The sequence below is a fragment of the Tricharina praecox genome, assembly GCF_024521635.1.
Source record: "Tricharina praecox strain CBS 144465 chromosome Unknown BZA05scaffold_8, whole genome shotgun sequence".
Taxonomy (NCBI): domain Eukaryota; kingdom Fungi; phylum Ascomycota; class Pezizomycetes; order Pezizales; family Pyronemataceae; genus Tricharina; species Tricharina praecox.
The window spans coordinates 177,444-191,884 of NW_026250410.1; the positions used below are offsets into that span (position 1 = coordinate 177,444).

General features: G+C 55.9%; 2 protein-coding genes across 2 annotated transcripts; both read left to right on the forward strand.

The window, feature by feature from the left end:
- The first annotated feature begins 55 nt into the window (after positions 1-55).
- BZA05DRAFT_258957 (uncharacterized protein) lies at positions 56-2,964 on the forward strand. Its single transcript, XM_051480104.1, has 5 exons — positions 56-224; positions 279-739; positions 795-965; positions 1,031-2,539; positions 2,596-2,964. The coding sequence occupies exons 1-5, from the start codon at positions 206-208 to the stop codon at positions 2,683-2,685; spliced, it is 2,250 nt and encodes a 749-aa protein (XP_051340647.1). The 5' UTR covers positions 56-205; the 3' UTR covers positions 2,686-2,964.
- Positions 2,965-11,404: 8,440 nt separating this feature from the next.
- On the forward strand, positions 11,405-13,459 carry BZA05DRAFT_259045 (uncharacterized protein). The gene is made up of 2 exons (XM_051480105.1): positions 11,405-12,179; positions 12,257-13,459. Exons 1-2 carry the CDS (start codon positions 11,604-11,606, stop codon positions 13,244-13,246), a joined length of 1,566 nt encoding a protein of 521 aa, XP_051340648.1. The 5' UTR covers positions 11,405-11,603; the 3' UTR covers positions 13,247-13,459.
- The last annotated feature ends 982 nt before the right edge of the window (positions 13,460-14,441 follow it).

Genomic DNA, 14,441 nt, shown 5'->3' on the forward strand with positions numbered 1-14,441 from the left:
CAAGCCCTAGCCAACAACAACCGCTAGCGCAACTTTCACGGCGGATACGTCTTGAGTTCTTTTCGGTGCTGCTTCGACTTTGCTCTAACTCTGCCATTCTCCAGCAACAACTCAATCACAACGTGACTCTCATTTCAACTTCGCGTCAATCTACAGTACCACCTTCACCCTACCTACTCAGATTCGATAGCATAAACAGAAGACAATGTACCAGTATCCTGGCCGTACGCATCCTCTTCCACGCCCGCTTGTCGCGTGTCGCTGACAGTCTGCAGAAGCGCCGTTTGGCCGCCCCGGAATGCCGCCGGGCATGCCGCCTGGATTTGGGATGGGAGTTCCTGGTGTTCCTCCAGGCTTCGGTATGCCCCCTGGCACAGCTCCTGGAATGGGTGGGCCTCCGGGCATGCCGCCTCCACCTGGCGTTGGCGCACCTGGCACTGGAGCTCCCCCCGGCACCCAACAGGCCAATATGGGCGCACGTCCTGGAATAGCTGGCTTCGCGCCGCCCGCGAATCTTCCGAACATAAACTTCAATGCGCCAATCATCAGACTGGGCACCTCGGTGACGCGGCAGAATCCTCTACCTACACAGAGTTCGACGGCGGGCAAGGCAGCAGGCTCGATGGCAAGGGAGGTCAATGAACTTCTGCCACCGACGGTTGAGGAGCAGCTTAAGACTGTTTTCGTGGGTGGAATACCGAAGGGCGTCGATGATGAGTGGATGGAACGAATCTTGAGGGTGAGCACCCTTGATTTGAACTTGGAAGTTGGAATTGTGCTGATTGAGTACACAGGCGACGGCGACGCTGAGGAAGTGGACGAGAGCGACTGATGAAGACGGAAAACCGTGCAAGTTCGGATTCGCAGAATATGCGGATCCAGAGTCTCTTGGGTGCGCATATGAAGTTCTTAAGGATTTAGAGATACCTGCTGTTGACAATCTTACGGAAGGTTCCAAATTACTGGTACCGATTCCCCACATACACCCCGCCCTTGCGATGTCCAGACTGACCAACTCTTCTATCGATAGGTAACAATCGACGATAAATCGAAGACTTACCTCGACAACGTGGAGGATGCCAACAACGCCGATCTACGGGAAATCCGTCTCGACACAGCAAAGACCAATCTCGAGAACGCGCTCGCCGAATTCAAAGATCCCACGAAACACACGGCGAAACCTACTGAGAGCACGCCTGTTCAGGAGAAGGCCTCCTCTCCAAAACCAGATGAGTCCACCCCGCAGCCTGAAATCGTCACCATTCCTCTCTCCACCGACGACGAGCTTTCGGATATCCCAGCAGATATGCGAGAGATGGTGGCGAAAGAGATCCAAGCTTTCCGCGAGCGCTCCAACCGTCGCGACATGGAGCGGCTGAAGCGGGAAGAAGAGATCGAACGCATGGAGCGGGAACGGAACAACCCTCCCAGTTCTCGCGTCAGTCGTCTTGCCTCACCGCCCGCATCAGCTCCTACTGGCCCCAGCGGTGGCGCGAATGCAATCCCCATCGGCCCCAGCCGCATTAGAGACCAACAGACACCCACCGCTCCCCGTATCCCTACAGGTCCCTCCTCTGCCCCTCGCGACTACCAAAAAGGTGTTTCCTTTGTTAACGGTGGTGGTCTCAATGGCTATGCATACACCCGTGAAGAAGAAGAGTCCGATGCTTCTGACTCGGAGCTCGAACGCAGGAGAAAAGAACGCAAGACCGCGGACCAGGAGAAGACATACCTGGACCACGAGCGCCGCTGGTTAAATCGTGAGCGCTCCCGCACCTCTGCCCTCGAGCGTGAGCGCCAGCGAGATGACGATGACAAGCGTCGCGAGGAGGTGGATCGCACCGCCATGGCGAAAAGACTAGCGGAGTGGGATGATGACATCGAGGCCGAGAACAAGACCGAGGAGTACTATGTAGACCGCTCCGTATGGATCCGTAACCGTAGTGCGTTCCGCCAGCGAGAGATTGAGCTCGATGAACGGGACCGTGCTGCGGAGCAGAGACAGCTCGAGGCCGACACTGACAAGAAGCGTGCGGCGGAGAGCATGGCCGACAGCTTCCTTGCCCAGCAGGCGGCGGAGATGGAGAAGGCGGCTGCTGCGCGCGAAGAGCCGAGACGATTCAAGTTGTCGCTCGGTGCGGCGGCGGCCACTCGCAAGGCGAATGAGGAGAAACCGAGGAGAAAGACTGCTGCCGATGTCGAGAACCTGCTCGAAGATGAGGAGGAAGATGAAACTAAGACTCGTCGTGTGCTCATTCCCATACAGTATGATGTCTCCAGCTCGATGGACGACGAGACACGAGAGCGCCTGGTCAGACAACTGGCACAAGAGATTCCAACTGAGCGGAGGGGCTTGTTCGAGTGGAAAGTGCAGTGGGATCAGGTCGACGAAGCTATCGTCAAGGAGAAGCTGCAGCCATTCGTCGAGAAGAAGATTGTCGAGTACCTTGGTGTTCAGGAACAAGAGCTTGTCGGCTTCGTGCTCGGCCACATCAAGAAGAGAGGCAGTGCTGAGGAACTAGTCAAGGAACTGGAGATGGTAAGATTCCCTTCATATACCTCCGCGAAGACTCCCAGGTACTAACACGATTCCAGGCACTCGACGAAGACGCCGAGACCATGGTCAGGAAAGTGTGGAGGATGTTGATCTTCTACTCTGAGAGCGAGAAGAGGGGCCTGAACTAGTCGAAGACAAGACGCATCTTCGAACTCTTTTATTTTTGTGTTTTTTTTTGATGACGGCCAGCTTTGTATAATATCAGGTTGCCTGCCCAGTTTCTACTTTCTTCCTGCTGCTTCACTGCTTCACTGCTTGCTTGCTTTTCTTGCCACACGTAATTTTTTGGAGTTTTTTTGATCCCTTATGTCTGGTACCTATTCGTTCCCATAGAGAATTACCTACCTCCTGCGCCTGATCTGATTTGATCTGATCTGCGCAAGCCTAATGGATGTGGATGACTACCGACATGGGGATGGAATCGAGGGCTGGGACCGAGTGACCAAAAGCGCGGTATCAAAAGATATGTAGCTTTTCCCAGACTTCACATGATGAGTGTCGAATCCGCCCGACAAACTCTGGCATATGTAGACCGACTGACGCAGCGCAAATCTGACCTGCCCCAGACCCCGTATCAGTTCAGTACATAAGAACATACTAGAAGTACATAGAAACATCCCAAATCCCACTTCCATCCATCCATCCATCCATCCACAAATCCTTCAACTGGGTAACCTCATATAACCCCAGTCGCATATAAAAAGGGCGCATACGCGTACCTACTATCCACACGAACATCCACTGTAATCCACTCTAAATTATCTGGGGAGGATGATCTTCGGTTATTCCCGAGGCTGTATGTGCATGGGGTACCTATATAGTACTTACCGGTGGTTGATCTCGCGTTGTCGGTAGAGTAGAGTACATGGACCGAGGCTTATCCAAACTCCAACTCCAACTGGTACGTTTCGGATTGTGAGACGGGGGGGCTTTCAGATAAACAACGTCCAGCTTCCAAGCTTGAAGTCGCCACCCCACCCCACCCTTCCGACGGATCTGGGTAGGTATTTGTGTAAGGCTTCAGGTACAGTTAAGATCACCACGTGTTTCCTTTGAAGTTTGGTAGCTTGAGTATTTACACATACAGCCAATACAATCTGTCAACGTAACAAGTAACCAACCACGTTTTCCAAATTCCCTTTCCTACGGTATTCATGTAAAATCTCGCCTTGAATTGAATTGAGTGTTCACCGCAATCTACGGCTCGTCCGATATCGCAGCAGACGGATGTCACTGCCGACGAGCCGGAGACGGAGGTGGGACGGAGACGGTGGTTCGCGATTTATGACGACTGGTTGATAGGTTGATGCTGCGGTGAGTGGTGTTGTTGCAGAGCATGCATGCACGCACAGGTACCGTCCGTACCGCAAGACACACAGAGTCGCTATGATGGTTCTCCCGGTAAAGAACCCCGGCCTACCCAGCTAGCTGTAATACTCTCTTACATGGCCGGAGTTTCGGCCAGGCCAGACTGTGTTCACCCGCCCGCCCGAGTGGGCGGTATGCCGATGTGGAAGCCGATCGCAGCCCCGTTTCGTTTCGTTTCGAACAAATGCAGATGCAGATGCAGAGGTGGAAGTGGAGTTGCCTGCATCACATCACATCAAGCCCTAGAATCTTCAGTGAGGAGTCACTGAGCTGTAGCATCGCCGATTGGGTTCCTACTGGTGGACGCATACCACCGAGGCTTGTTTCTCTGTTTCGAAGATATTTTTCCGTCATCGTCTCCGTCTCCGTTCGCGTCTTCGAGGGATTTTCAGCGTGCTGGGGTCATGCTGGCGGTAGGTATGCCGGTACTTCCAAGTTTCTTTGGTGCTCTGACTCCTGAGCATCGATACGGGTAGCTGGGTAGGCATAACAGTCAATGGTAGCGGTTGGATGTAGAGTACCCGTGACGCCACAGCCAGGCATCTCGCCTCTGCAGCCTTACAAACAAAACAAAACCCCCAGCTACGATGATCGCTACACGGTTAATCTTCCCGTAACAGTGCGCAAGGATGTTGTTTCCGAGTCCCTGGCCGTGGAGATGTTGATGCACCAGAGGAGAAGAACAACACTCGAGTTCGGTATATAAGTCCCAGAGTCCCGCCCAGACCCAACATCACTTGCATCATCAGCATCAACAGCAGCTCCCTTCCAGTCTTTCCATTCCGAACCGCAGGCCGTGTTTCCCTCCTTCTTTCTTTCTCTTCTTCTTCTTCACACAAAAGCCAGCCTTTTATCATACTTTCATTCCCACCATCTTGAAGATGTACGCCTCCTCGACATTCGTCGCTCTCCTCTTCGCGGCACTTGCGGTTGCCGCGCCGATGCCGAAGCCGCAGCATATCCCTAGCAGTGCTGCTGATGGGTCGATGACCATCTTGCCAATGCCGACTGGTACCGGGGCTCCCAGCGGTATGCCTACGGGCCTACCGGAAGTGGGACTTCCGAGTGGTTTGCCTACTGGTATACCGACAGGCTTCCCCGAGGGCAGCCTGCTCAGCGGCATGCCAACCGGCCTGCCGACTGGCGGCTTCTCTGATATGCCGACTGGTCTGCCTACCGGCGGGTTTCCCGGTATGCCGACTGGCGGCTTCACTGGTATGCCGACTGGCCTCCCTACTGGCAGTTTCCCCGGCATGCCGACTGGTCTCCCCACTGGCGGGTTTCCCGGCATGCCAACCGGTGGCTTCCCCGGCATGCCAACTGGCCTTCCTACCGGTCTTCCCACTGGCGGTTTCCCCGGCATGCCAGCCGGCAGCTTGTCCGGCCAGCACGCCGTCCAACACGCCGGCCAGCACCACGGCGGCTTCCCCGGCGGCTTTCCGGGCGGCTTCCCCGGTTCGCCCACCGGCGGGCTACCCTCCGGCTTCCCTAGCTTCCCCTCGGGCATCTTCCCGCCCAGCGGCGGCGCGTACCCCACCGGCATCCCAGCAGGAATCTTCCCTCCCAGCGGCGCATACCCTACCGGCATCCCAGCGGGAATCTTCCCACCCAGCGGCGGCGCTTACCCAACCGGCGGTGCCGGCGACTACACGGACATTCCCGCCGCTCCGTCCGGACTAGTCGCCCCCACCGCCGGCTCAGACGCCCCCGTATCGCCGCAGGCATCCACCTACGCCGGCGAGCCCGCGGTCCCCACCGCGACCGGCACCGCAGACGCCCCGGCTGCCACGACCACGACGGCCCTCGGCGGCCTCCCTGATCTTAGCAGCTTGTTGAGCGGGCTGTTGGGTGGCACGGGCGGCACGGGAGATCTGAGTAGTCTGCTGAGCGGGCTGCTGGGCGGTACGGGCGGCACGGGAGGCACGGGAGATCTGAGTAGTCTGCTCAGTGGGCTGCTCGGGGGTGTGACTGGTGAGGCGGCGGGTGAGGTTGTTGGTGGGTCGGAGTAGAACAGGTGGGCGGAGTGTATATAAGGGTGGATTTCCGGCTGCGCCGGAGGGGATTTGGGATTTGGGGTTTGGGGTTTGGGATTTGGGGTTTGGGGGTGGGGGTGGTTGTACTGTAGTGTACGGGAAAGAAATGCACATATAACATACTTCATACACACATACACATATACACACATGCATACATGCGAATAACAGCGTGATCTGGGGATGGTCACTTCTGGATATCCCCAGGAAAGTCTTCCCGACTTTCCTGTCCTAAGTGGGCCGACACCTAGGTGCTCGGGATCCCTATTAGTTAGGGCCGAGTGACGAGACGTTGCACCGGACCTCGCTCTAGCCTAGCCCAGTCAGTGCTTCAGATCTAAACTAGAGCTGCACACGATATCATTCGTAGTGTGAGTCCGAGTGATCGTGATCCCACCTCACAACGGGCAAGTTCGGGGTCGATTGTCTGTGGGCCATAACATGTGCTTGGTGGCTAGCCCACTACCACCACTACCCCTCCTCCTCCTCCTCCTCCTCCTCCTCCTCCTCCACCTCTACCTTCCCCCCTCTCCACCTCCTCCTCCTCCTCCACCTCTACCTTCCCCCCTCTCCACCTCCTCCTCCACCACCAACATCAACATCACCCTCCCCTCCCCCGACCATCCACCCCAACACCCCTCGAGTCACGATGCCGACCACCAATCCCCCTCCTCTCACGCCCGCCGAGCGCCAAGCCCTCGAGGAGTTTATGCTACCCCGCCAGCACTCCCTCCGCCACTCATCACCATACACCCCGCTGGACGACGCCCACGCCTCCTCACACGTCTCCCCGCAGGTCGCCACCTACCTCCAAGGCTGCCCTTCCTCTTCCCACCCCTCCTCGTCCCACCCCCCCTCCTCCCGCACCTCCTCTCTGGAACAGCGTGGCCAGCCCGGAGAATCTAAATGGTGGGAACACAACCCGTCTATCCCCGAGCATACGGCGCGCCGGGCGCTGAAGCTGGTCAAGATCGCGCTGTATGCGGTCGGTGCCGCGATCGTGGTGCATGAGCTCGGCGTGGCTGGGGGGGTGGTCGCACTGGTCACCGCTGCTGCCGTGGTGGTGGGGGGGAGGGGAGGGGGGGTGTGGTAGATGGATACGAAGATGGAGCTGGGGCTGCTGCTAAAATCCAAGGCTTTGCGGTTCGAGTGCCGAGTGTGATGCGGTGGAACTGGGCGAAGCGGTAGATTGTCATGATACCTAAAAATCTTCTGGCCTCTCTTCTTAGTCTTTGTCTTTGTCTTCTTCTTGGTCTCGCTTCTCTCTTCTTCCGGTGCCGTATCTATCTAATCTGTAATCTGTAAACCGTGTAAACTGTGAACCGTGTGATTGGTTACCAACTTACCGTTGACTTTGGGGATTGGGACTGGCACTCGCCCAGGTATGGATGTGCATACATAAGATGCAGATGGCACGCATGCACTCCGCACCGCAATGATCTACAGCACTCTACCTACCGGCCCAGAGGCGAATGTTGGGGAAGCCTAGCAGTGAACACCGCCGGGCGGTGATATGTACCTAGATTACCTGCTTGCGTAGTAGTTAGAGTACGAGGTAAATGCATGCACCGTCGATCCGCTCTGCTTGAGGAATGGGGAGAGCGAGTGATATCGAAAGCATATAGTCGAGTGAGGAGTGGACGGTTGGACGGATAGCCTGATATATAGCGCACGATTTGGCATTCCTGTGTGTGCCTGTAGGCTGTTCGTTCCCCAGTGGATGCACTCGGAGTTTGCTTCCTTCCGCCGAGTCGGTACATTTTATGCATGTACCTACTCTAGGTATCAGTTGGAAAGTGGCCGTTGGCAGCGAGTGGAGTCACTACGGTACAGACGGTCAACACACCAGTAACCACCCTCTTCCAGTCGAAAACTCGAGAGACGGCCGGCCGGTTATCTCCGCAGAGGCAGAAGCGGGGACGGGGGGGGGAATCATTTTATTGACGTGTCTATAGACCTAAGTAGATCACAACGTCCACACAAAAGGGAGCCACCGCCGCCGCCTGTCTGCGAGAGAGAAGTGCACTGTCCAATGAAAAAGAAGCGGGGACGTCGTCGAGGTCTTTGACTCTCTGGCGGCTATGGAGAGGTAGATCTTCGAGACTAGGCGCTGCGCACTGGGCGGCACCGGGCGGCAGTGTTGACTCTTTGAGAAGCGCCGCGCCCAGAATAGTAACCGGTCCGTTGACGGTCCACTGGTCCAGTACCTTTAAACTACTACACTTGTTAAAAAAACGAATTCCTTGCGTTTTTACTGGTGCGTGGGTGCGTGGCAGGTTAACTGTTCGCCAAGGCCGCGCGTCTGTGGACTCCATTGACAGGGAGATGGGCTATGTAGCGCACGGTATGGGGGGCTGAGGCGGTGGAGCACCTACCGTACCTGCCTATATAGGCTGCGGCCACTGTATGAAAAGAACATACAGTAGTTTAAAGGTACTGGACCGTCGAACACCTGCGCCAATCATCTTCCAGTGCTTAGTGTTCACAGCCTTCCCCATCTACCATGTCGCTCGCCAGTGCCACCAGCCACCGACCACCAGCCACCGACCGCCCCTCTCATCCCATCCCATCCCATCCCAGCACCCCCTCTCCCCTCTTGGCTCTCCCCCCGGGCTCTCAGCCGCGCACCCTCCCAGCTCCCAGCTCCAGGCTGCAGCACCCCTCCGGGAAGCTCCGGGAAGCTCCGGTCACCCACCGGTGACCATGAGGCTGAGGCTGAACCCTCACGCTCATTATTTTTTGTTTGAATCTTGATGCCGCCCACGCAGCCCTCGCAGCCCTCGCAGCCCACGCAGCCCTCGCAGCCCACGCAGCCCTCGCAGCCCACGTTTTTTTCTTCTTTTCGTGTGTGAGCAGCACGCGTCGGAATCCAATCATATCACAGACCGTAGATGTGATCGGAGCCGAAGTAGGGGAAGGATGGTTAGGTGGTGGACTATCTCGGGTACTCCAGGATCGCACATGGTTCTCTGCTGACTCTTTGGTTGCGGGATGGATGGATGGATGGATGGATGGATGGTTGGATGGTTGGATGATGCGCGGCTGCACGGAATGTTTCTCCCTACCTAGAGTAAACTGGATACCTACACTACACTACCTGATATGATACTGTAAACAGCTTCCTGATCTCGGCTTTGCACCTGCACAGTGCTCGCATGAAGCCCAACACACTCAGAATACCGAAGTAGAGTACCTACATAAAAGGTAAATGGCACCTTACTGTTTGGTCTCGAGTCTCTGCGGACTGGCGGCTGGCCCATCCCATCCTCGACTCCGAGTCCCGAGCGATAAACAATAAACAAGCTGGGACCACCCTCCATCCATCCACCATGGCACCACCACCACCACCACCAGCAGCAGGCCTCGAAGAGTCAGAGGGGCGCGAATGTGTGGCGCCCCGACAAGTGAACCTCATAGCCGCCGCCCTCAACGCAACTTGCTTATTTTTGCTTGCCTTACCGCTTCAGAGTCCAGCTGGCTTCCACGGTTGCACCCTCCACGGTTCCACCCTCCACCCGCAACCCTCCATTCCCGTGACGCATCCCTTACCGCGAGCGCGGTGCTCGGTGGGGTACCGGGTGGGCCAACCGGATTCGTTAGCCGTGGGCGCTCTTCGTCGTCTTCTCCTTCGTCTTTTTATATCTATCTGGCCCGGTCGGGTTATCTACTACCTGGAAGGCGGCAGAAAGATGGAAGAAAGAAAGAAAGAAAGAAAGAAAGAAAGAAGGAGAGAAAGAAAGAAAGAAAGAAAGAAAGAAGATTTTTATAGCCAGGTGGGTGTGCTACTAGGTAGTAGGAAGTAGTATCATGAGCTCAATTCTGGGGACTTTCTTCTTCTTCTTCTTCTTCTTCCTCCCCATTCGTGACTGACTGACTGACTGACTGACCGCACTTCCATTTCCTTAGCCCTTCCTTCTACTTGCTCCATCACTCTGCAAGGTACTCCACATCCGCGTTTTTCTCATCGTTGCGCCGATAGATTAATTGCCATTCTTCGCGTTCTGCACGTCTACATAACTATCATACCTATCTGGTTACCGTATCGTTACTGTCTATATACTGCCCAGCATCCCGTGCGCCTGCCTGCCTGCCGTGCCTCACTCTCACTTCTACTCGCGATCCGGACGCCTCGAGTCTGCTTGCTTGCCTGTGCTTGCTTCTTGCTGGGAGTATCCATCTCACTAACTCCCACTAACCCCTCATCTCATCGCTCCATCTTCGATTCCACACTCACCGCCGCCGCACGGCAGAAGGGATTCTCGCTTCCTTTCATTCCTCCTTCCCCATGTTAGCATCGCCCCGTTGAAAAAGGTCCCTTACGCAACCCCCCCCCCCCCCCCCCCCCCCACCACCCCATCCCATAAACAACAATAACTACCTCCCTCCACCAACAACAACAACAACAACAACACTCCATTCTTCCTCCTACTCCTTGTGCGCCGAAGACTTTCCAAGACCCAATCCAATCCACAATCGCCAGTCATCATCTCGAGAGTCACCAACCAACTCGCGAGCCACCAGCCTTTATCCCCCATCATTTGCCACTCCCCCAAAGCTTGAAACCCACACCCCCCCCGTCCCCCACCCACTCGTACATAGTTCGACCTGGGCCGCATCTCTTCCGGCCAAATTGTTTAGGGACAACCCCCCCAGACACGGGCTACATCATACATACACCACCCACCACACATCTTGCAGAACCTGTCTGCACATACCGCGATCGCTTGTATCTAACCCCCTCCCCCAACCAAACCCAAACCCAACCCCCCGCCGCCGTCGCCGCCCCCGCCACCGTCGCCGCTGCTGCTGCCCACACATCACGTACCCCGCCCCCCCCTCTCTGCCCCTCCCCCCCTCCCCCCCGCCCAAGCGCAAATATGATGAAGGTGTGTGTGTCTGTCTTTTGCCCCTCAGCTACCTATCTATCTACTGGTGGACTGGTCTCGACTGGTCAGGTCATCGTCGCAGCCGCTGCTGCTGCTCCCCCGCCGGGGAAATCGCGATGCCTTGCATAGCGTGCCTAGTGCTAATTCGAGAGGGGGCTCGTTCGCAGAATATTCGGCGCTCCATCAAGGGCGAGAGGAGCGACCACTTCCACGGCCCAAAGCTCTCGCACATCTCAATAACCCCGAAGTCCGCCCTGACAATCAATCCGCCAAAGAAGGTACGTCGATCTTCATCATTCTTCTTCTTCTTTGTCTGTCTGTCTCCTACATACTCCTTCCTCACTCCCCGTCCCCTGTGCATCCCCCGGCGTACATACTCACGCGTATGTGTGTGATCGCTGTTGGCGTTGGCGGTGTTTCGTTCGGCTCGCTGTTGGAGCCAGCCAGAGCCAACCCGTTGGAAGAAAAGAAAAAGGCGCAATCTGCAATCACCTTTTCTTGGGCGGCGGCAAAAAAAAAGAAGAAGAAAGACGGAAGAAGAAGAAGGGGCGAGGGCGAGAGGGGCAGGGGCTGAAAAGTAATTTCGATTAGGTTATAAAAGCTATTGAGAGCTATCAGCCAGCGAGCGACCAAGAACTCGGCTTCGAAAAGGGGGATTTCTTCCACGTTATCGGCAACGAGAACGACCCAGACTGGTGGGAAGCCTGCAATCCGGCCACGCACGCCCGCGGTTTCGTCCCTGTGCCTTACTTCCAGGTGATGGGAAAGAACGAACGCGACAGTCAGGACTCTTCTCTCGCGAACTTTGATCGACACCATCAGACCGACAAGGACTCGGGCTATTCGGACCGCAGCATAATGCAAGATCGCATGTCGACGCGAGCGGCATCGGGAAGTGGGATGGGAGCGATGGCAGGGGGGGGGGGCGGAGGGGGCGGGGGCGGCGGACGCGCGGCGGGGAATCCGCTGTACGGAGTCGTGTTGTACGATTTCAACGCGGAGCGACCCGACGAACTCGAGGCGAAGACGGGAGAGGACATCATCGTGATCGCGCAGTCCAACGACGAGTGGTTCGTGGCGAAGCCGATAGGCCGACTCGGGGGTCCCGGGCTGATCCCGGTGGATTTCGTCGAAATCCGCGACATGGCTACGGGTGCGCCGGTCGAGGATAAGCGCGCGGCGATCGCACGTGCGGGCGTGCCGAAGGTCGAGGAGTGGAAGAAGATGGCGGCCGAGTACAAGAATAGCAGCATCGCGTTGGGGCAGTTTGAGTTTGAGGACGGCACACCGAAGCCGCAAGCTCCAGCCGCGAACGAGCAAGGGAACTATCGGAACGTAAGTGCAATCGCGGGGTTTACCTCTTTTTCTCACATTACGCGTCGGTCGGGGTCACTGACGAGAATGTATCGCAGACACTACAACCCGCACAGACCAACGGAGGTGGAGGGGCAGCGGCAGCGGGGACAGGCTACGAGGGCCAACGGCTATCGAGGGGGTCCACGCAGGGGCTTCTGATGGCACCGATGAGTGCATCCGTCGATGACTACAACTTCGAAAGCAGCCGGTACTGGTATGTGGTGAACGCCGTGATGGAAGATGGACGGACGTGGAGTCTGTGCCGGTTCTACGAGGATTTCTACGACTTCCAGATCGCGCTGCTGGACGAGTTCAAGGAAGAGGCAGGCCACACAGGATTACCTCGTAAGCTGCCTTACATGCCCGGTCCGGTAACATACGTTACGGATACCATCTCGGCGGCCCGACGACAGAGCTTGGACGAGTACATCAAGAAGCTTCTCAGCATGCCATCATACATATCCAAGTGCCGGTTGGTGAAGCTGTTGTTTGCACCGCGGCCCGGCGATGTAGAAACCACCCACTACCGGGGATCTCAGCAACTGGCGGCGCACGATAACCGACGATCGACCGCATCGCAGCAATCGAGTGACTCTTCGCGGGAACCGTCGCGGCAATCGTCGATCCAGAACCTGAACGGCGGCGGAGGAAACGGCTACCCGGGACTCTCGGCACCCCCACCACGGATGTCGGGACAGATGAGAAACAACGGCATCGCGCAAGCACAGCAGGTGCACATCCGATCTGCGTCAGACCTGCAGCCGCCTAGAATGCTGCGGCAGGAGTCCAGCATGAGTTCCACGGGGTCCGGCCAGTTCCTCAAGATTAAGATAGAATACCATGACGAGATGATCGCCGTCCGGTTGCCTAGAGACGTGAGCTTCGCGCAGCTCCAGGACAAGCTGCAGGAGCGCCTCGGCCAGGTCGACCTGAACAACATACAGTACAAGGACGAGGCGTCCGGACAGGTCATGGACATGTACGGCGACATCGACCTCAATACCGCCATCAGCCGCAACCCGAAATTGAAGCTGTTTGTCAACTAGGTGTGGACGATGCCGCCAGAGATCTGGCTGGCTGCCTGTCTGTTCTTTCTGTCTGTACGGAGTTGGTGGTGTCGGTCTGTCTGTCTGTCTGTCGGTTAGGGGTTCTTTGTTGTGTTGCGGTGCCGGGTGGACGGTGGTGGGGGTTTTGACTTGACGCGACGCCCGAGCCGGGCCGAGCCACTGGATGTATTTGACGAACGAGATACGATGATGTAAGTGAGTAGGTGGTGGATTTCTTTTGGTGCCTTTTTTCTTTTTTCTCTTTTTTTCTCTTTTCTCTTTTCCTTTGGGGTGTTTTGTGATTTCGGCGACACGAAGCTGCGGGTTGTGGTGGTGATGGAGGTGGTGGTGGTGATGGTGGTGGTGGTGGTGGTGGTGGTGGTGATCGTGACGGCGGCAATGGCGGCGGCGATGTAGGTGGAGATATGTTTGCAATAGGTAGCATCACATGGAATGATCGGATCTGTGTCTTTGAGTCGAGTCAAGGCAAAAGGGTGGTTTGCGGGGCTGCTGCTTCGAGGGTCTGTCTGTTTTTCATTTCATTTCTAGGTACACTCTACTTTCTACTTTACTTTACTTTACATACCCGGGGGTTTTCTTCTCTTCTTTCAATTCATTTTCAGTTTCCTCATCGAAGTATTTTAGGAGCAGGTTTTTTCTTCTTCTTGAAGCTTTCTGCTGAATCTTTGGATTCTTGAATCATTCTGCTTCGAATCTTTCTGCCGAATCTTTCTGCTTTGAAGTTCGTCCGTCCGTCCTCGCGAGCCGTCGGTGTAAGTTGTTTTGTTTCTTCTCGAGTAGGAGGTAGCTGTGATATCTATATGATATCTATATTCCCCGTGTGCTATGCTATGTGTATCTTCTTTTCATCTGCTCTGAGAATACATGTAGGTACTTGGTATGGAGAGTATGCAGAGTATGTATTGTATGTATTGTACTTGGTACTCCTTCTTCTGTTCGTTCTTCATGGGCTTATCAAATACTTTACATACCCAGTGCATGCTGCGTCGTTTCGAAGCTCTGTAACTATCATATGATAGGTATGGTACTCCTCCTCCACTCGCTCACTCTGTCGGGGTGGTGGCGGCTGTTTGGTGGTGATATCGCTTCTTCACTTCTTCGCTTCTTCACTTCTTTACTTCTTTGCGGTGAGTGAGATGGTGAGTGAGATGGTGAATGAGTGAGTGAGAATAGT

Excerpts from the sequence above, each read along its gene's own strand:
- BZA05DRAFT_259045 (XM_051480105.1), top strand. The coding sequence starts at position 11,604 with ATGGGAAAGAACGAACGCGACAGTCAGGACTCTTCTCTCGCGAACTTT. Across the intron at positions 12,180-12,256 it reads AGCAAGGGAACTATCGGAAC|ACACTACAACCCGCACAGAC; the intron begins GTAAGTGCAATC and ends AATGTATCGCAG.
- BZA05DRAFT_258957 (XM_051480104.1), top strand. Across the intron at positions 740-794 it reads GGATGGAACGAATCTTGAGG|GCGACGGCGACGCTGAGGAA; the intron begins GTGAGCACCCTT and ends TTGAGTACACAG. Across the intron at positions 2,540-2,595 it reads TAGTCAAGGAACTGGAGATG|GCACTCGACGAAGACGCCGA; the intron begins GTAAGATTCCCT and ends ACACGATTCCAG.